The sequence below is a fragment of the Giraffa tippelskirchi genome, chromosome 2 (genome assembly GCF_054371585.1).
Source record: "Giraffa tippelskirchi isolate mGirTip1 chromosome 2, T2T-mGirTip1v1.2.pri, whole genome shotgun sequence".
NCBI classification, from domain to species: domain Eukaryota; kingdom Metazoa; phylum Chordata; class Mammalia; order Artiodactyla; family Giraffidae; genus Giraffa; species Giraffa tippelskirchi.
The window spans coordinates 91,589,482-91,612,268 of NC_137276.1; the positions used below are offsets into that span (position 1 = coordinate 91,589,482).

General features: G+C 33.6%; 1 protein-coding gene across 13 annotated transcripts in view; it reads right to left on the minus strand.

The window, feature by feature from the left end:
- The window catches only part of TRPC1 (transient receptor potential cation channel subfamily C member 1), a 61,142-nt gene that overhangs the window by 27,441 nt on the left and 10,914 nt on the right, over nucleotides 1-22,787 (minus strand). For 4 of the 13 annotated variants that reach the window (XM_081569550.1, XM_081569555.1, XM_081569549.1 and 1 more), the window contains exons 2-5: nucleotides 21,567-21,721; nucleotides 10,777-10,979; nucleotides 5,714-5,845; nucleotides 3,621-3,816 (exon numbers count right to left, since the gene is read on the minus strand). The exons of 2 other annotated variants lie outside the window; for them this stretch is intronic. In XM_081569550.1, coding sequence (XP_081425676.1) covers nucleotides 3,621-3,816; nucleotides 5,714-5,845; nucleotides 10,777-10,979; nucleotides 21,567-21,710 — 675 coding nt within the window. In that variant the 5' untranslated portion in view covers nucleotides 21,711-21,721. Of the gene's footprint in view, nucleotides 1-2,982; nucleotides 3,116-3,620; nucleotides 3,817-5,713; nucleotides 5,846-10,776; nucleotides 10,980-14,818; nucleotides 14,921-21,566; nucleotides 21,722-22,787 lie in introns of those variants that run through there. 7 more of the 13 variants (XM_081569547.1, XM_081569545.1, XM_081569554.1 and 4 more) reach the window with 5 other exon arrangements.

The window sequence follows — 22,787 nt, forward strand, 5'->3', positions numbered from 1 at the left end:
TTCAAAGTTTTAAATATAGTTTGAAATCAGTTCTATATAGTCCAGTTTATTTTTCTTACATGTAATAAAAGAGTGTAGTGGTTAAGAGCATAGACTCTGGAGCCAGATTATCTAGATTTAAATCCAGGCTCTGCCACTTACTTACTAAATGACCTTGAGTAAGTTTTTAAATCTCTCTCAGCCTCAAATTCTCCATTTATAAAATGAGGATAATAATAGTATCTAGTCAAACACTGGTTATGAGGATTAAATGTAAAGCTCTTAGAACAGTGCCTGGTCATAGCATGCATCACTTAACTATTAGTGACTATTACCAACCTGCTTAGCCATTATGAAACATTTACTTTATAAAGACTCATAACAGTGTTTATGAAATTTCAAAATTAACAAGCATAATCCATAGAAAGAGACTTCAGCCTAGAAAAATTAATGATTTCAGTTACAAGAAACCAACATGTCAAGCACAGCAGAGCAATTAAAGGCTAAACATCACATATATTTATGTTCCATGAAAACACTGTGAATTTCTTAAAATGTATTAAAGACGCTCTTAAATCCTCATAAAATGGAATTCTGTGTGAGAAGAAAAGGAAAAATGTTCCCAAATAAGAGGAAAATTCTAGTTCAAATATAGAAATTAATTTACTAAAATTTACAAAGATTCTTAGTTTGCAAAATTCAGAAGTAGTAGTTTCCCAATATAATGTTCATGCTGGGAAGTATAAGTTAAGGATTTTGATGACTCTGGACTCTGTAATGTGATCAGACTTGAAAATCATTGAAGTAAAGCACAAACGATCATAATATCATTCAGATATTCAATAATATTTGGTCAATGTTCTGTTTTAAAATGATTCATTCCCAAGACAGAATATAATTTATAGAATGCAACAGTGTACTTAAAAAACCTGGACAGAGTTTTGTTGTTTATTGTGCTGATCAAGAAATTTCCTAATAAGCCATACCTATTTTTGGCAATTAATATTTGTCCTTCTGCTTAGCTTTCAGTGTTGTTAGGGAATTGTTACTTTGTCCCTCAAAAGGGCAGCTTTTCTTCCCACCAACCACCCAGTTTAGTAGCATCCCAAACTCAGTGGTTTCATCCTTCCAAGTATCAAAGCAATCTCAGGACTGACTGCTGCCCTCGTTATCTCTCTATACAATGATGATTTAATTAACTGTAATGTCAAATATGTAATTGGAAGAACTTTCAATTGGAGATATTCTAAGTCTGTGGTGGTTTTAAAATATAGACACAAATTCTTTGATACTCTTCTCATCAACAACAGAGAGGCTACCAATATTCCCTACCCTTCAATTCACCAAGGTTGTTATTGCTTTAACAAGTGGATTCTGGAAGAAGTGATGCTATGTGAATTCTGAAGGCTGGTCTTAAAAGGACATTCAGCTTCCACCTTGTTTGGGAAACACTTGCTCTTGGAGCCAAAAGATGGCATATAAAACGTCCTGCAGCCACCAGCCTACCAAGAAGCTGAGGCTACATGCAGCCACTGTGATTAACCCTCAGAGGCTTCTCACACCATCTCCTTGCAGCCAGTGCACCATGAGGGCCATGCTCCTCCAAGGTTCCAGTCCTGAGTTCTCAGGAGGACTGCCCTCAATGGACCCAGTCTACTGAGCATCCTGCTCACTCAGAGCTCCCTGTTTGAGACCTCAGGTGCTGCTCAAGCACCAGGCATATGAGTGAAGAAACCTTCCAAATAACTGTAGCTGAGATCATTGACACGGTGAAGCAGAGACAAATCAACCTTGCCGTGCCGTTTCCTAATTCTTGACCTCAAGAAGTTTGTGACCTCACAAAACTCAAGAGCATAATAAAATGATCGTGAAATTATCACAAAATGACTATGAAGTATTGTTTTATGCCAATTGAGTATCAGGGCAGTTTGTTATTCAGGATGTAGCACCAGAACAAAATATATCAACTATTTGAGAAAATATTATCTTTCCCTTTGATTATATTTAGAAATCCAATGTAAAAAACTAATTTATATCTCGTTCATTTTTAAAATTACAGAATATCTTCCTCCCAACTAAAACTATTACCATTACTCCTTATTCCTTTTCTCTAATCTTCTTTAGAATGGAACATTTGGTTATCCTCTGTGACTTCTTCAGGGATATATATATATATACACACACACATATATATATATATGTGTGTGTGTGTGTGTGTGTGTATATCTCATTAGGAAACTTCCTTAGTTTTTCTCCCCTTACCAGGATAATCTTGGTTTTTTCCCCCTTTGAGATTCTTTTTCCAATCACTTAAGTTGATTTTGTATCTTGCTATATCTTATCTGTCATTTTCTAGTATTTCATGTCTATTTTAGGTTGTGGAACACAAAAGTAAATAAACATAAGATCTATTCAAATGTATATTAGAGGAAGATTATATCAGAGTTCTCTGTTTTTAGGTATACATATTAACACTGTATTTCCTTCTTAAGCCACATAGGTATGTTATTGATTTATAATCTTATAGCTACCTGGATCTAAATTCTTATACTTAATTTTTTTCCTATGAATGTTCTACCTTAAGTAAGAAACCTCAGAGAACTAGAAAAAGCATAGGATTTGAAGCCAGAGATCTGGATGAGAAATATAATATCTAGGTAATCTTAAAGTAACATCTTAAAATTCCTATATCAATCTCCCAAGTCACAAAGCTATTTGGAGGCTCAAACTGTCAACCAAGATAATAAAAAACTCTGCTCCTAGCACCAAACGTCCTATATCTTGCCTTCTACCATAATCTGTTTTGGGGCCCATTTTTATATTAATATAATTGTGATAACCAAGTTTTACTCCAATATCTATGTTGATAGTAAGAATAATGGGTCTTAGAAGCAATACCTTAAAAGTATCATATACCAGCACTCCCAAACTGAACATCATTGTCTGAATATAAATATCCATGTCTATTAAGTTATCTCAAAAAATGAAATTAAAAATGCATACCTTCCTTCTTCAAGTTCCTGAATCATATGCATGTGAGTGTATGGGGAGTAGAAATAGGTATTTCCCTTAATAGGAAGGGATGATGCCAGAAGAGCCAGATTCAACTTAGTTATCATAGCATACGTCTCTCCACCTTTGGGTTTCACAATGAATTAACAAATAAGAATAAGGAACATAATATCTGATACTTTTATTTTTAAACAGAAAGGCCCTATATCTGTAGAAAAGACTATTTATAACTAGATTAATAATATAAACTCCTAACAGACAAAACACAAGGTGGAAACTGCATTAGGAAGGCATTTACTATTCAAAATTTTACCTGCAGAGCTACTATCTAGCGAAAACATTACATTAATATCCATACTATTATTATTGTTAAAAATAATAGCAACTACCATTTATTGAGTACTTGCCTAAAGGTAACACTCATTGTACTAAACTCTTTAAATATGCATATTCTTAATTAATTCTTAAAACTAAAGCTCAGACAGATTCAATAACTTTCCCAAGGACACACAGTTTTTATCAAGCAGAACTAGGATCTCAATGTAGATGTATTGCTCCAAAGCCTTTGCCCTGAGCCACTGGACTACTGCGGAGGAAATAATTTAAATGTATCACAGAAAACTTCATACCTCCTTTTGGTTATATTTGATAGCAAGTTTTAGACGACTTAAGTTCATTCTTTCTTCTAGTAATCCCCGTTTGTCAAGAGGCTCATCATTGGATGTATGGTTTAGGATAACTTCTAATTCACGTGAATTCCGGGCTTGGGCAAGCAAATCTTTAGCAAACATTTTACATTGCCGGGCTAGTTCCTCATAATCATTCCTGCAAAGTGCACAGTCTATTATTAGGAATGCCATTTTCATCTTCTAATTAAGTAGAAATATTACTCAATAACATTTTAATTCTGACAGTGCTATACAACATCTGAAGTCATTTTGTGCTGTCAAAGGAACCTACTGGTACATAAATTTCCCACAGCTTTGGGGAAAACTGTAACACAATTATGTTCTCTGCATTCACACTGATAATCTCAGATGAGCACAGTGTTTTCTTATATATATTGATATTCTTAGAAATTCTGATAGTATTTGTCAACACGTTCTTCATTTAACTCATTTGACTTTATTCTCTATTAAGTTCTGTATAAAGTTTTTTTTATATTACTTATCTAAACAATAGATAATAATATCTTGATGCTATCCAATAAATATTATTATATGATTTTTAACCAGAAATTTTTTCAATGATAGTTTGAAAAAACTACTGTTTACACTACTTCTGATATCAAAATAGTCTTTTGTTTCATTTTTAAGATGCTCCTTTGAACAAAATTCAAGTAAGAAAGAACACTGAAACATTCCTAGTACAGAATCACTATTCCTTGAAACTTAGGACTTACCTGCTTATTAAAGGCAAGCCTAAATCACTTGTGAGAAACTGAGAAGTTTTAATAGGCAATTCTTTATAAAATATCAATTACGTTAAGCTTAAGCCTGAGTGGAACAACTTAAGAATAAAGTTAGAAATAAATAGTTATGAAACAACTGGGATCAGATTTCAGAAACTAATTTTTGATTCAGTGTTTTTAAACTGAAAGGAAGGGAAAATAAGAATTTCTCATTGATTAACTTTCTTTTCTTTTTTTTTTCTATAAATTTATTTATTTTAGTTGGGGGCTAATTACTTTACAATATTGTAATAGTTTTTGCCATACATTGACATGAATCAGCCATGGGTTTACATGTGTTCCCCTTCCTGGACCCCCCACCCACCCCCCTCCCCATCCTATCCCTCTGGGTCATCCCATTGCCCCGGCCCTGAGCCCTTGTCTCATGCATCAAACATGGAATGGTGTTCTGTTTCACATATGATAATATACATGTTTCAATGCTATTGTCCCAGAACGTCCCACCCTCACCTTCTCCCTCAGAGTCCATAAAATTGTTCTATGCATCTGTGTCTCTTATTCTGTCTTGCATATAGGGTTATGATTAACTTTCTATTCAATGGGATTTTCCATGAATTGGCTGCATAAAGTTATAACTCAAAGAATTAAAAACTTTTCCTTACTGGCTAACATTTTCTCATCTATTCTTTGCATTTACTACATAACCAAAACTACCTAAGTTTGGTAAAATAAGTAGTTGAATTTCTTTAACAAAGTATTATCTACTTCTTAGTCTAGGAATTTAATTGAAGTCTAATCTAATTAGTTATATATCTACATGTTATGTTTCTCCTATTAGAAAATCTCAGCAAACAGTGAAATGGGACAATGTCTGGGTGTGTGAAATATACCTGACATACAAAAAAGTATTCAATATGCTTCTGAAAGTTATGAAGGGTTGGGCTCCAAGGATGGTTATAGAATCTGGGAATGACGAAAGAGAGCAGTTATAAGTAAGTTTGCTCTTGTTTATGGCTACCATTCCCTTTATTCTTCACATTGCCCTAGAATGCCTCTGGTAACGCTGAACAAAGTATGGATTTAAGGGTGGATGGAAGAGTGGAAGAGTGAAGATGGGGAGAGAGTGACCTAATGATACTAGGATCTATTCCACTGAGAGAAAAGGAAAATCCTAAGTACGTGGCAGCAAGGCCTGGTAATTTTGGACCAAATGTAAATAAACATTAAGTGATAATTTGGCCTATGAGAAAACTCATGCTGAAAATATTCTGGAAAAAAAAGAGATAATTTACAATTTCCATTCATTCTCACCTGAATTCCACCTCCACAAGGCTTAGTTCTTTTAAATCAGCACTAAGTTCAAATGCTCTCAGAATTGGGTCCTCCTCTGTTAACATTATTAGAGCTGGACTTGCCAAGCAGCGATATATATCAAGACGAAACCTGAGATAAAATTTGATTCCATTATGTAAAACATTTATTATATACATGTGAATAGTATTTTTAACCTATAATTTTCATAAATTTAAAGTATTATAAAATTAAAAGAAAATAAAACATTTATAATATACTTATTATAAAGTAACCTACATAAAAAGAAAGACTTAAAAATAAATATTCTGAGATATAATTATTGAAAAATTTTATGTCATTGCTTTTAAAGAAATCGTTTTAGTATTTCTTTTCATAGATTTAAAACTCTGTATCCTTCAATTTAATTAAAAAATTTCTATTCCTGAACTTAGTATTATTTTAAATGAAATCTGCTAATAACTAATTGAATATATGGATGCTTATTAAATTTTCCTTCCCCAGCAATAAACTTACTTTAACATGCTACATATATATAACACATGACTCATTCAGTCAGGTTATTTTTGAAAGACATTTTCAAATCTTAAGAATAAAATCATTCATTTATGCCTAACTTCTAGCTAATAGAAAAGTATTCCCTTTATCTTCCATGAACAAATTAATGTTCATATTCAATATCTAACAGGAACTAATCAAAAAAGTTTCACTATTATTCTTTCATTTATAAACATATAATTCTTGATTTAAAATTTGGTAACCATTATATATTCTTACTTTTAAATAAAAATTTAATATATGTCTGTCTCTTTAAAAAAAGCAAGCAGTTTAGAAACATAATGCTCCCCAATTTTGCTCCTTCCACCAAGTCTACTCCTCAAAGTAGTCACATTTCAGAGAATTGTGAAAAATCTTTCCTGATATTTTCTAGTCATACACAAACGTACTCAGACATACTGTATACAGGGACAATTATTTCTATGTCACTACATACAGAGTCATCTCATTATTTCCTAAAACTGGATGGTATTCCACTTGATGGCAGTCCAACTTGATGGAAATTTAGCTTGCTTCTAATTTTTTATTTCAATTAATAATGTAACAATGATTATTCTTTAGTTCATATATCCTTTGTACGCTCAGAATTGCTGGATAAAATGGCACGTGTATCTTAAAATCTGGAGGATGTTTCCAAAGCACAAACAATAAGGAAAGCTTATTTTCCCCCCACATCTTCATGCTGCCACCCTAACGGATGAAAAATGGAATTTTAAGAGTTGTATTACTCTAAATTTCTCTAAAAGCTTAAGCATCCTTTCATGTTTACTTTTCATTATAGTTCTGTAAACTATCTGTTCATTTCCATTACTCTATTTTTCTGGTGATTTTTTTAAAAATTCATCAATTTGTAAAATCTCTTTATATATCAAAGAAATTAGCCCTCTGTCTAGTCAAAAGTGTTTTAAATACTTTTCCCCAGTTGGTTGGCTGTCTTTTTACTTTGCAATGGAATTTTTCTGTACAGAAATTAAAAACTTTTATGAAATAAATTTATTGAAATATTCCTTATTTAACTGCTAGGTCTCATGTCTTATGGCACAAAAATAGGTGCTATATAACACATTTTTAAGAAAAAAATATTTATGAAATCCAACTTTGATCTAGCTATTTAATAAACAAGTACAATTATTTTACCTTAAGTAAGGATTTCTAAAGGGGTATTTGTCTATACCAAAACTGCTCCCAAAACTTGAGAAAAAACATATACAATTAAGCAACTAATTTGTTTCCATCATTATGTCTATAGTAATTTTTTATGGTAATTAATTTTAGCAGGTTGTTTGTAAAAATGACTTTTGTATTAACCTACATTATCATATCTAAAAATATCGATTCGTGACATAATGCACAGAAAAACTGCTCATATTGGTGGCAAACAAGTGACTGTATAACAATGAAGTGCCATAGTATGGAAAGCAATTAGATAGAATCAGAAAAATAATGAGGCTATACCATTTTATAAAATCTGTCATTTTGGGCATAGAAAATAGATTTGTCGTTGACAAGGGGGGAGGGGGAAAGAACATGGACTGGGAGTTTGGGGTTGGTAGATGCAAACTACCATATGTAGAGTGTATTAACAACAAGGTCCTTCTGTTGAGCACAGGGAACTATATTCAAAACCCTCTGATAAACCATAAAGAAAAGAATATAAAAAAGAATGTACATATGTGCATCTCTGAGTCACACTGATGTATAGCTAATATCAGTATCATGTTATAAATCAACTATACTTCAGTAAATGAAAATAAAATAAAATCTGTCATTTTGGTATGCAAAACACTATCAAAAGTAATGGTGGAATATAAAGAGATCAATGATTTTACTGCACAAAAATATGCATAAAATGGACTAAATTATTTTTAAAAAAATCAACTATTTCAAGTCACTCAAAATTATCTATTGAGAATCAATTACTGGAAAACTACCAGAACTTCAGGCAGGAATGGCTGGAACCTGTAGCCTTCTTGCCTAAGGCCACATCCATCATCTCTGCCTTCAGTTCATTTAAGGAGAACTGTAGTTTTCCATTCTGAAACTGGTAAATCTGTACCTTTGTGCTAACGGGGTATAAATCAATTTGTTGGGAGGTAAGAACCTACAGCCCTGCTGGCTGAAAGGACTGGACTTAGTACAGAAGACCAAAGAAAACCTGCAGCTTTTTGTAAGACCAGGTTTGCAGGCTAAGGTGAGGGAAACAGTGGACCAAACAGAAATTTAACAGGGAGATCTTGGAATTGAGAAAAGATATACAAAGCCTCCACAAATTCCTGGCTGACTAAAAATTTAGGCATGTGTGCAGAGCATCAGGAAGTCTGGTAAAAGGAAAAAGACAAAACTCTTAATAAATGGCTGCAACTTTGAATGCATTCTCCAACTAATCCGTAGATTGTTTGTTTGTGCTTTATATTCCACAAACGAGTGAAAACATACAATATTTGTCCTTCTCCATCTGACTTGTTTCACTTAGCATAAAGCTCTCAAGGTCTAACCACGTTGTTACAAATGGAAAGACTATATCACCTAGCACTGCATCATCTCTGAAATTTAAAAACCAGTATCTCACAAATACAGACGGCCTCTCTTCCTTACTGCTAGTATAATGGCTCTTCAACTTCCCTGAAACCTTTATTCATCTCTCTTTTTGTTAACTTTCTTTTCTCCTGCAGGTCTGCTTGGCAATTCCTGGAAATGACTTTAGTCAGAGCTCTTTTGACATTTGCTATAACTGTTTTCTCAAACATCAATAACAAACTCTTTCAAAGTCTTCAACAAATATACCAAACCACTTGCAGTTCCCTAAATAAACCACATTCATGTACTGCGTAAAATGCCTTTTACCTTTTAATTTTTATCCATACTTAAACACTGAGCTCAAGACACAGCTCCTCTAAAAGTTTTCAGAACAAGCTTTTTTCACACCTCAAATCAAAACAGCACTGTGTTCTCTCCAGCCTCAAACCCTATCTCCAAATGCTTACTACACACGTAAGCATACCACTGGAAAATAATTTATATTTAACATTAATAAAGGATTTTAATACTTAGTTCCCTGACCAGGGATTGAACCTATGCCTTTGGCAATGGAAGTGTGGTGTCCTAACCACTGGATTGCCAAGGAATTTCTCATAGACTAGTCATCTTAAAACTAAAAAGTTAGATAAATTGCCATAGCTGGGCTTCCCTGGTGGCTCAGTGGCAAAGAATCTGCCTGCCCATGCGAGGGACAGGGGTTAATTCCCTGATTCAAGAAGATCTATATGCCATGGAGCAACTAAGCCTGTGCACCACAACTACTGAGCCTGTTGCTCTAGAACCTGCGAGTAGTAACTCCTGAGTCCACACACCGCAGCTACTGAAGCCTGACTGCCCTAGAGCCCATGCTCCACAGCAAGAGAAGCGCCACAGTGAGAAGCCTGTGCACTAGAGAGCAGCCCCTGCTCCCCGCAACTAAAAGAAAGCCCACGCGTCACAACGAGGACCCAGCACAGTCAAAACTAAATACATAAAATTATTTTTAAAATTGTTTTTAAAATTGCCATAACTATCAGCCAGATCTTATCAAAGAGAAACATAGGTCTCATTGGAAAATAGACTTGAAAATAGAAAAAATTTTCAGTACAATCTCTGCAAGTAAACATTAAATTGATTCCCAGCAGACTTTTCCAATTCATGGATTTGTGACTATCTGTTGATGCACCAAAGATTTGTTCTTAAGGAGAGGAATGAGGTAAGGTAGATGGCTCACAGCTTTAAAGTTAATTTCATACATACTGTACAAGAAGCCTTAACTAGAAAACAGTGACAACAGATGACCTGGGACTTCCAACCACATTTTCTGTAGTAAATGCTTTACCTGACACTATCTCAACTACATCTGACCACTATAAAGATAATATATACATAAAGGCTATGCTGAAAATGAGATTTTCAAGTCTAGCCCTAAACCACACACCTTATACAACATGCACATGTGTGATCTTGCTCAATCTGTCCAGGAAGAGATACTTTCTTGAGTTCATTCACCCCTTAGTTGTTCATATTTTTGACTGGGGAGAATGGGAAGAGAAAGACTTAAATATTGTGTGAGAGGGGACAAAGAGGCATTAACAGGCTGAGTATTTCGTTAGATAGGTAATAATATTTATTTTCTTATAAATAAGGTAGGAAGTAGTTATCTTCATCCCTTCCACTACTTGGAAATTCTTTTATATTAATAAACCCTGCTTCTAAAAAGCAAACAGTGACCCCATCTCTGATCAGCAGAATTATGAGATAAACCTTATTCAAAATCTGAAAAGTTTTCCTGCTTATCCATCATTTAGTAAACACTTCTTTAAAATATAGAACTCATTGTATTAAGCAAAGGAGCTAGAAGCTTGGCTTTCATTACTCATTGCAATACCAGATTTCTTAAAACTCTAAACAGAACAACAATAAAAACTGTATTGACATATACCTTACTGAATCACACATCTTAATTTAAATCTTAATTTTCTGACCTGGAATGTCGGAGGCTATCCTTTTTGTTTTTTGCAGAACACAATGTACATTCACAGCCAACTGCATGGGGCTTAGGTAGAGATACATCCTGTTTTAACAGCATTGTAAGAATTTCATAGTTGTTACGATGAGCAGCTAAAATGACAGGCGCAACATCCATAGTTGTTGAATACTCAGGATTCTGAATTCTCTCCATTAGTTTCTGAAAAATATTTATATAAACATCCAAAAGTTCTTATTTGCGACATCAAAAAAACATTTACCTAAAGAATGAACAAAAGACATAAAGAATATAAAAATTATTTTGAGAAATATAATCACATTTTACTAGGATTAAATCTTTTTTGAAACCTCAAAACAACTTTAGTTAGTAAATGTAGTATAGTCATGACAGACAAAATCTTCACTAGGAAATATTCATAGAGCCAGAGTTTTGTTTTCCTAACAAAGCAGAAGTGTGGATATCTGGAGAAATACTTTAGGAAAAAGTGTTTCATTTTCACAAGATTATGGAAACATGCATGACAAGGATAAAGAACAAGAATTTTAAAAAGAGAATATAATGGAAAAACATAAGTGTTAAAAACAGGCAAAGTATAAAGGAATGAGAAAAAAATTTTTAAATCCACCTCTACGACAAAACCTTGCCACACTGACAGCAATGAAGTTACTTGTAAAGAATAAGAAAATAGGAGGCACTCTTCATTTTGTATAATTCTCTACATATTTTCAAACACCACTTATACTACTTCCTGTTACAAATGCACAAAAACACTAACAATCATAGCTCCTGGAACCATTAGGCAGTTTATATTTATTATCTCATTTAATCCCCACAATAGCCTGCAAATTGAGCATTATAATCCCCATGAAGAAACTGAGGCTCAGAGAAGTTAATGTGCCCGAGCTATACAACAGAGTGGCAAAGTGCAGATAGAACCCAGGTGTCTGGTCCTCTGGAGCCTGAGCTCCTTTCACTACATGGGCTCATGCCTGGTGACTGCATAACATGAGGAAAGAAACATCAGTAAATAAGAGCCAAGAAAAGTAAATATGGTTGACTATATTATGACTATTGTATATTTTTTCTAATACTTATCACTTTTTCATAGATGTTTTCTTGTGAGCTGTTTGATTCCATAGTATAAGCTCATCAAGTTCACAGTCAATTTTTGTAATTTTTACTAACATTGTAATAGTACACACATTATAAAATATCTGAAAAATTACAAAAGCAGAAAGAATAAAAATACCCATATTTCTATTACTTTAAAACATTTTACACTATTTGTTTTTAATCCTTTTGCCACCACACCTGCTTTTAAGGGGAACTTCAAGGAAGCTATAACAAAGACTCTTCAGGAAAAATATTTTTTGTACACAATTTTGCATGCAATTTAAGGAAGTTCATAGACTCTATGTTCAAGGAATTTTATTTTGCTACTATAAATAATACTACCACAAACATCTTTATGAATTCAGCTTTTTCAAACTTTAGGATTATCTCACTAACATAGAACCCTTGAAGTGGAATTATAGGTCTAAAGACCATGAACAATTTTGAAGCTTTTGATACGAATTATCAAAGACCTTTTAATAGTTTATATTACTAATGATACAGGAATGTACCCACACACTAAGATTTACTCACCAGCACTGGGCATGATCATTCTCAATTTATGAGCGAAAAAACTATTATGAACATTAATTTACTTTTCTTTGATTACTGGTAAATTTTATTATTTTCTGACATTCTTATTTTTTTTTCCTTCTTTTATGAATAGTTTGTTTATATACTTCCCTTCTATTTATTGGGGTCTTCAAATTAATGAATTTATTTAAAAATTACAGAGAAATCTATAAAAATGTACTCCATTCCCCCTAATTACAAAAGAAGAGGTTATAAAGAGGAGGAAGTCATATTTAATATCTTATGAAAAAAATGGTCCTTATTTTTCCCATGAAACATACTTAACTATGTGAAAAACAGAGATAGATTATTAAAATTCCTAATTCATTGTGCAAAATATAATCTACATACTATTCAAAAAATACCAACCTGTATTTGAAAGTCAAAATTTATCAAAAGACAATTTTGATAAGCCAAGAATATAGAATGAATTCACCGAGATGACAAATTTAAAAAGTATATAAAAATACTCTAATTGCTGTCTAGAGGTAATCAACCTGTTAAAAAGTGATCTTGCCGTCACTAGAAGTATTCAAAGCAAAGGCTGGATAATCTTTTTTGTTAGAGACACTGAAAACATGTTCTCTTACTGAGTAGGTGAGGACTGCCAGCCTTACAACTCAAGATTTGATTGGCAGTGGTAATGGTGATGAGATAATATCGGTCAGTTGCTCCAATACCCTGGGACTCTACACTCAACCTCCTCGAGGGAGTAAATGGGTTAAGAGGTTGAACAGGTAGGGATACCAAAATATATTAGTAACTGGAGGACAGGGGACAGAAAATTGAATAGGATTCTAGACATTTCTGATCTTTTGAACAGGAGCTATACTATTAGCTCTTTTTTCTCTACTCTGTTGGTTGCTTGCTACCACTTAAAATTAGCTGGAACTATCCTTGGGAGAAAATTACTCTTACATAAACTTTGTCATAGTTTAAATGAGGGAAAAATATTTCAGTTAATATATGATAAAGCATTCAATTTAGGGGAGCTTCTCATCTTGCTCAGAGAATGGCACATCATTTGCAATCAACTTATAATTCTTTCTTAAACAATATTTTCTTCTGATAACAGCCAGTTTACAACACTCCCAGAAATTATTTTTACTGATTATTTCACTATATCCTCACCAATGAGTAATTGTTACATTTTGATACATACACAGCAAATATCTCATTTTTACAGTAGAATTTACTGCATTATTAGTGACTATCTTCTTAATCACAAAAGCAATAAAGAAAACAATATCCTTAATTTGATAATGTGATGACTGCTGTTAGGTAACATTTTGCTACATTTCCATACAATCCCTTTTCTATGCATATTTTTAACCTCAGGTCATACTATATATACAGTTTACTATTCTCATTTTTTACCATTCTGTACCAATGTTAGAATGTTCCTAATTATTCCTTTAAAAACACTATTTTAATATACAGGTAGTTATTTATATTCAAATCTATTTTGGGATGTTTAGATTATGTCACATGGTTTTCTCATTGCTACAAATAAGATGACAAGTAACATTTTTGTCTACATTTCTGACCATCTCCTTGACAAATTCCTAGAGAAGGAAGTGCTAGTTTAAAGAATATGAACATCTTTCTTGTTATTGACACTTCCTGTCAAACCACTTTTCAAACTACCTTCCCTTCCAGTGGTATATGAGACTGTACTACTCCTTTGCTATCAATGGTTATTACTTTTTAAACAATCTTTGCTATCTGATAAGCAAAAATTGGAATCTCATATTTAATTATTAATAAGATTATCATTTTGCACTTTGACATTTTCCCACATCTTCTACTGATTTTTAAGTTTTTCATCAATTTACCTAATATTAAGATTATGAATTTGAGACATAGGCTAAAAATATCTTTTGAAAGTTACCCATCTGCTTTCTAATTTTTCCTGAGGTCTTGATTTCAGAAGTTTAACTTCTGTACAACCAAAGGCTGTGCTACTGTGATTTTTGTTCAAAGTCCTTCCCTCTCAAACAGTTAAATATTCACCTACATTTTCTTCCAGTTTTACGGTTTCATTTTTTATATTTAAACCTTAAACCCACCTGGAAACTGATCTGTATTTTCAACTTAACCTGCAGAATGTTCCAAACTAAAAATACTGGATTGCACCAACAAAATTCTAGAAATATCACGAATTTTAAGGTTTCCTGAGAGCAATATTAGTTATTCTTGCAAATATCTACTTACTTTAAAGTAATATTTTTACAGAGTAAAAAAATCTATTTCTTTAAAACGAAGGAAATTGGAGGGGAAGAAAAAATGGCAATGGGGCAGATCTATTTTGGTTTAAAAATTCAAATTCATAAATATTTAAGAGTACTAACTACTATAGTTGGTCTTGATGATCGTTTTGGTCGATGATTAAGTAGTATATCAACAGCTCCCACTACTTCAGAGTCGATTGCCACCAAAAGTGCATCTGCGGACTTTAAAAAAAAAAAAAGTTAAAAATGAAAATGGAGGATAAAAAGGTAAACTATTTTTACTAATTCATAAAGAAAACTATTTTTTTTAATTTAAACTGTATTATATACAGTAATACTGAATTTTTAAAAATTTAGACTATCCAAATAAAACATTTGCTTGCCTTAGCAGTACTTCTGTGTACCACAACACACACATTTTTATCCTGGTTTCACTGCATGAGCTGATCAAATAATGAATGCTTGATAGTGGGGTTTATTAATGAAATAGGGCTGATATAGGTAGTATCTCAAGTTGATATGTTATTTTTTCCAAGATGTTTATTTACTCTTGAACTTTGGATCAAAAGAATCCTAACATTCCAAATCTATAGAAGAAATTGCCAAGAAAAATTACTCCAAGCAAAGGATTGTGGTCAGTCGGAGAAGGCAATGGCACCCCACTCCAGTACTCTTGCCTGGAAAATCCCATGGACGGAGGAGCCTGGTAGGCTACAGTCCATCGGGTCGCTAAGAGTCGGACACGACTGAGCGACTTCACTTTCACTTTTCCCTTTCATGCACTGGAGAAAGAAATGGCAACCCACTCCAGTGTTCTTGCCTGGAGAATCCTAGGGACGGCGGAGCCTGGTGAGCTGCCATCTATGGGGTCGCACAGAGTCGGACACGACTGAAGCGACTTAGCATAGCATAATAAAAGCAATAATCAACATAACCATGAAGTTAGGGGACAATGGAAAATAAAAACAGGAGGAGCCCGTTGTTCTCATCTTTAAAGCACATATGGCTGACTGAAATCGTGTAAGCCATGACATTAATATTAGCAATCTTTTTTTTTTTTTTTTGGCCTTGCCACGCTGCTTGTGCTTCCTTAGTTCCCTGACCAGGGACTGAACCCAGGCCACCGCAGTGAAAGGTCTGAGTCTTAACGACTGGACAGCCAGGAAATTCCCAATATTAGCAATCTTATCAAGTAAAAATCACAAAGAATATTCTCTGAGGAATCAGTGTTCTCAGAGACAAAGAGAAGTGACTTTACAGTTTTACTCCCAAACTATAGCTCATTTTGAAGCTCCAACTCTGATAGGAAGAAAAAAGTAAATAGAAGCAGAGTAAACGGAGACTTTTCAGCTTTTCAGTGTAACAAAATCTTCAGTCCTATTATGGTACTTAGCAACTGAGATCAGGTTTTCGGTTTCATTTTGTTTGGCTTAAGGAAAACCATAAAGGCAGAAGCAAAAAGTGGGGATAAGTAACAATTTAATCTAAGAAAACACTCTGATTATTTTCAGTATATACATTTTTTAAACTATTATAATCTTTAATAACTATTTAAATCAACATTATCTCCCATAAAAGTGAAACTGTATCAGATCTTTAACCTTTGTAGCTGAAAAGAATAAAGCTTTCATTCACTTTATCTAGATGCTAAAAATAGGACTAAAAATGGCAGACTTTAGCTGGATGTCTAAAAATAGGACTAAGCACCCCAAGGAATGGGATGGGGCCACATTCAACCATTAGGAACTGCCTGTGTATTCCCATAGGAAAAACTCCACACAGTCATGGGAAATTTAATTCATTATTTTATCTGTTAAAACTTTAGGTTTCACTGAGCTGTAGCCTATCCTTTAAAATCTAGTATTATTATTCTTCTGCTTTGCATACATTTCTAACTTCAGTTTGGTAGTCGGTCAAGTGAAACAAACAAAAAGAACAATGTGTTCATTTCCACTAAACAGTTCACTTACGATTTTTAATTTTAATCTATAAAAGCTAGCTAACTATAGTAATGCCACTGCTCTCAAAGTCCAAACACCAGGCAACTCCAATCATCTGAAACATCATCATGAATTCAGCTGTAAATTTCTTCCCAAACCATACTGAGCTGTCACAAACTAACTTCATGGGCATTATTTCTTAGAAGGAACTGCCTCAACCACACTGACTTAAGAGTTGTCTATAAATGACAGATATCTGGCTTTCCCAAGTACCCTTCCAGTCTTTATTGAATAAGGGAACATCTAGATTAAAATCAACAAAGAAGGGAGGACGAAAAATTGCTAAAAGTTGATCATTGAGAAGATAAAATATCAGCATAGCAAAAACACTATTAATTCAAAGCAGTCTGAAACCATTTGATGTAAGGAAAAACATATCAATAATTTCAGACTATAAGAAGCAAATAAAATGATTATACTCTTGATGAGTCCCACTTATTATGCTAAAGTTAAATTATATTCAGATACACTATTTAGTAAAGAATAAACAAAGATTCATGTTAAATCTTTCAAAGCTTAAAAGGATAAGCTTCAGGTAGAGAAATATTTATTTACATAAAAAAGTCAAGTAAATAAGGAGTTGCCATTGACATGTTCTATACAAATGCTGTTACTTGATACATAAAAAGGTAGTTCTGAAGGGGAAAAATTATTTTTAAAATATCTATATGTACACAAAATGTCCTCATAAGTTTTGTTTCCCAATTTCTTACAGATATTTGGCTACTTTTTATTAAATCTGCTTAGTACATATTTATTTTGTATTAATGGAGTTACTCCCTCCCTTCTCATCTCAGACTTTGTCAACAATTCCCATACTCTTTCCTCTAAGCTCAGATTCTCATAAATTATCTATTTCCTTACCGACGATATATTTTCCACCTTAGTGTTCTATTTACTGCTCTTGTCTTCTATAGGACCCTGGTCCTTCATTCGCAGAAATACCAATCCTAGTCCCTACCTCCCAAAACATGAAATACTTCCTCACTCTTTGCTAACTTGACTTGATCCTTTCTCTTGAGCAAGACAAACAAGGTCCCTGCTGTCAAGCAGCGTATTTGGTGGGAGAAGTTGTCGTTGTTGTTTAGCTCTTTGTGACCCATGGACTGTAGCCTGCCAGCTCCTCTGTCCATGGGATTTCTCAGGCAAGAATGGAGTGGGTTATCATTCCCTTCTCCAGAGGATCTTCCTGACCCAGGGATCAAACCCGAGTCTTCTGGATTGCAGGCAGATTCTTTACCACTAAAGCCACCTGGGAAGCCCATCTTTCTCTTACCACTCAAGTTTTCTTTCTCTCATTCTGCCAAACTTCTCAAACTCATGAGTGTCATTTTCTCTAATTCTACTGATGCCAGAGTTTCAAAATCCAATGGCCTTTCCTATCATCTTCCTGATTTCTAACCAACTAAGAAAACTGTTTCTTTGGTTTTTCACAATGGTCCATGATCCTAACTCCTTTAATGAAATCCTCTCTTTCTAAAGCCGTTTATTAATGTAGATGCTCCCTGAGAAGGAATCAGCACTAGTTGTTTGCTCTTCTCTGTGATTTCTTCCATTCTCACAATGTCGGATCATTCCCATGCCCATGACTGCTGTATTTCTCCAGCCCAACCTCTCCCTAGAGATGTAAGCTTTCCATTAAAAACTGCCTGATAGCCCCAAAATAAACAAGGCTAAAACCAGAATTCACAGTTCTCTGCCCCAAGTTTGACTTAGCTTTGTAACTTCCTGTTTTCCTTTCATCATTCTCCCAGTAACCCATGTTTATGATTTTCAGATCATCTTGGACTCTTTCTCAATCCTCCCTTCCAAAGTTTTAACCTTTGGAAGTATTTAACCTTCCAAAGTTAAATACTCACTAAGTTCTATCAATTCTTCCTTCATAACATCTCTTACATTTGCCATTATTTTCCCCCTATTCTCATAGCCACTATTCTGGTTCAGGCTTTTAACCTCTTTGTATCTGGATTACTATAAAAACTGCTCACCCAAGCTGTTTATAGCCTTTCCCACTTCCTGTTTTTTTAATCTATACTGAACACAGCCACTAGATTAGTTTTCCTAAAATACCACTGTATACATCACATCCTTTCTCAAAAATCTTATAATGATCCCATTATTTATCCATAAAACCCAAATCCCTTAGACCAGCATTCAAGCCCTTTTCGTCAGTTTTGTTTTAGTTATTTTTCCAGATATTTCCACTACCATCCAACCCAAATATCTTGTTCAAAAAGGCTAAGTCAATTCACTGTCTCAAGAGCATACACTGTACATATCTTTGTTTATATCCTTCTCTATATCCTGTTCCCTTCCTATCTATTAAATACATTTTTTTTACAGTAATTTTAGGTAATAGTGTAAAAGCATGGACTCGGGCAGTCAGAACCTGAGTTCAAATTCCAGATCTGGCATTTATGGAATAAGTTTGGGCATGTAACTGAAGCTTTCTGTACCTCGGTTTCCTCCTCTATAAAACAGGGATAATAGTAGTACTTAACTCATAGGGCTTTTGTAGGGATTAAGAAGTGACTATATTTGCACTTATTAATATTTCAAGGCTTGCGCTCAATTGACACTTCCATGAAAGCTTTCTTGATAGTGCCAATCCACAGTGATCTTCTCTTTTCTGTGTTTCCAAAACACTTATGCTAAACCACTAAAGTTTAAGAATAAAACAGGGTTTCTCAATAGTGGCACTGACATTTTGAACCAGATCAATCTTTGTTGTCGGGGCTGTCCTGTTCACCATAGGATCATTCACAGCATCACTACCTTCTACCCACCAGAGACCAGGTACAAACCCACCCCTTAAATGCAAAACCAAAAATGTTTCCAGATATTGCCAAATGTCCCTGAGGGACAAAATTGTCCAGTTGAGAGTCACTAGTATGACACAAGATAAACACATGAAAGCACTTTATAACCCCTATGCAATATACAAGGATCAATTATCATTACCACTCAGCAGGTATGAAATATAGTTTTCTATTATTTAATTGATTGAAAATTCATTGTTCAATTCGTTTTAACATACTTTTGCACAGAACTCATGTTTTACTTATTCATTTCCACAATGACACCCAACCAAAGGTTTCGGACATTTGTTGACTGAGAAATAAGACACAGGCAACCCAGGACAGGACACGGTGAACTAGAAAGGGCAAGGGATTTGCAGACAAAAAGAGTTGGTTCAAATCTTAGCTTTGCCCTTATTTATTTTAGAACTTTGGGCAATACATTACACTCTATGAGCCTCAGTTTTCTGCTCTACAAAATATGACATCTATATAGGCTGGCTATGACATTCAAATATGTTCAGGTATCTGAAAGAACCATGTAAATTACAGAAATGTTATATACAGGCTTATATAAAAAAAGAAAATGATTATTGTACCATAATACCTCTTGTATATGGAATCATCAGAGACTTTCCTTGTAACCTTATTTTCTAGGTAACTGAAGCTTATGCTTTTAAGTATTTAAACAATTTTGACTGAATTTTTCTGCTTTCAGAAGTACTATATATATTCCTCTTTCTTCTCAAGCAATATATACTGAATGTAATTTAATCTTCCCTTACTGACTCTGGGCTATTGTTATAAACATTAATTACCACTCAAACATACAGTTCCCTTAGAGATTATCAGGTATGTAAGGCTGTTGATCTCCTTAAATAGAGTTAGAGGTACTGTGCCTAACTTTGTTCCACTGTAGCCTCATGCCTCTTCTGTTGCTCCCATAATTCTCTATGGATTAGAAAACTAAGTAAGTTTGTTAAAGTGTAATCTAAAATGAGAAAAAATAGACTCTGAGAGAAGATTCTAGATAAAGTTCATAAATGGGAAACCTCATCACATCTAATCTGGCTGCTCAGGGATATTTTTTACTTACTTTCTAGTTCTTGGTGGTATTCTGGATAAACGAAATTTCTGGAAAAGCAATTTTTTTCTACTTAAGTATGTATATACAGAGATGATACCACATGTTGTAATACATATATATATATATAATATTTATAACAGAAATGTATATAGGACTAACCTATTTATTTTTAAAAAATCTATGAGTGTTTCCTGATACCACTCTTTAAAAAGGCTCATTAATTTAAAGCTACAAAACAGCAAATGCTCAAACTATTTGAAAGGAAAAAAAGAGCCAGAATTCAAATGCCAAGTCCCATGATAAGCAAACCAAAAAGGAAGGAAAATAACATCAATTTCCTTCACATCTCTTAACTAAATTCTTTCAAGATACACGTGCTTACTTTTTTTACCTGAGCTGATATGAAGACAAGCAAGAAAGGTCAATAATTCCCAATTTTAAAAATTTCATTCATTTAGTTATAAGTAGACACTAAATTTCAGACAAAAAGAAAATTTTAATTAAAACTTAGGAGACAAACAAAGTCAAATTGAAAATTGCTTTGTATGTGAGAAGTACTTTGTTCCTATGCTTGTAAATTATATGGGCCACAGAAATACCTGTTACCTGACACTTCCAGAACACTTGTACTATTTTTAGATATATAAGATAAATAGTAATAATATAAGTAATAAAAACAAAGTCATCTTTAATAAGTCATAATAATTTACCTCTGTCGGATGTTTTAAAACATATAAGATGAGGAGGAGTGAAATTTGGGGAAAAAATCAAGTCAAAATATTATACTTTTTTAAAAAGGCTTTTTTTGGTTTGTTTTTAAATTTTTAGTAGCTCAAAACAAAAGGTGAAAGAGAAGAAAAATAGAAAGGAAGAAGGAAAAAAAAGAAGGAAGGAAGGGAGGAAGAAAACTAGAGAGAAACGACAGAACATGGCATATCTAACAGTACTTAAAAGCTACTGGATAAAATTATCTAGCCTTGTACCTGACAACCGTAGTCCAAAAGAAGCTGCAGTATATCCAAGTTTTCGTTTTCAATAGTTATGGTAACAGCATTTCTCCCAAGCACATCTACGCAATTTATGTTCAAGTCACCTGAACTGTTTTCCTCCAAAATCTTTTTAACCATATAATAGTCACCTAAATAACAATACACAAACATAATTTAAGATCCATGACACATTAAATAAGAACAACTAGAAAGAAAACTTAGCTTGATGACTTAAAAGATTAAAAAACCTAAACTCATTTTTGTATATGGAACTGCGCAAAGAAAATGTGAACATTTCCTTGCTGAAAACTTACACCCTGATTTAAAAAAGATATGTACATCAGTAACAAACAGAAAAAACAGAAAAATTTTAAATGTACAGTTTAAAATATAAGCTGTTTAAAATTCAAAACTGATTGATGATAAGGAGAAAAACTTTTAGAAGATATTTAAAGTAATAAAGAATGTCTAAAAGTATAGACTGAGTGCTAGAAAAATAAGATAGAAAGGATTTAAGTTTTATATCTCAAATACATACACATATTTAATTGTTAAATGGTTAAAAACAAGATCTAGTAATAAATGGAGGCTGTTATGAAGAGGTTTTTTACAGGGGAAAATACACTTTGGAAAAGCAGTGTGAATGTATATATGCTCGTGGGTATGCAGTAAGAGGGAAAGACGCCCGAAATTCCTAGTCTCCTTCCCACTCTACACACACACACACACACACACACACACACACACACACACACACACACCCTCATACACACACACACACACACACACCCCTCATTAATAAAGCTGTTTAGATTAAATGATGGCATATTCAGCTCACAGAACTCTAAAGCAGGACTATGATTAATGCTCATAGAGGCCAATGTCAGACTCTTTCAAAATGAAATCTGACCTGTCAGGATTACGCAGATTAGCTTCTGCCTCACTCTACCCCACATCAAAACAGCTAATGAATGGGGAAAAATGAGAATAATTATGGAGTAATCATTTTCACAGAGGGCCCACTATACTTGTCTGCTAACCAGCTGGTGCAGGAAGTAAAAGGGGGAAAAAATCAAAAGAGAAATGCTAATTAAGTGGAGAAAAAAAGCTAAGTGGGTTTTGCTTTATTTCATCTTGCTTTTTAAACATAAGATGAATAAACCATTTAAAGTGACTTGCAAATATAGCTGTTCCTTGGCAGTCTATGAATAAGAA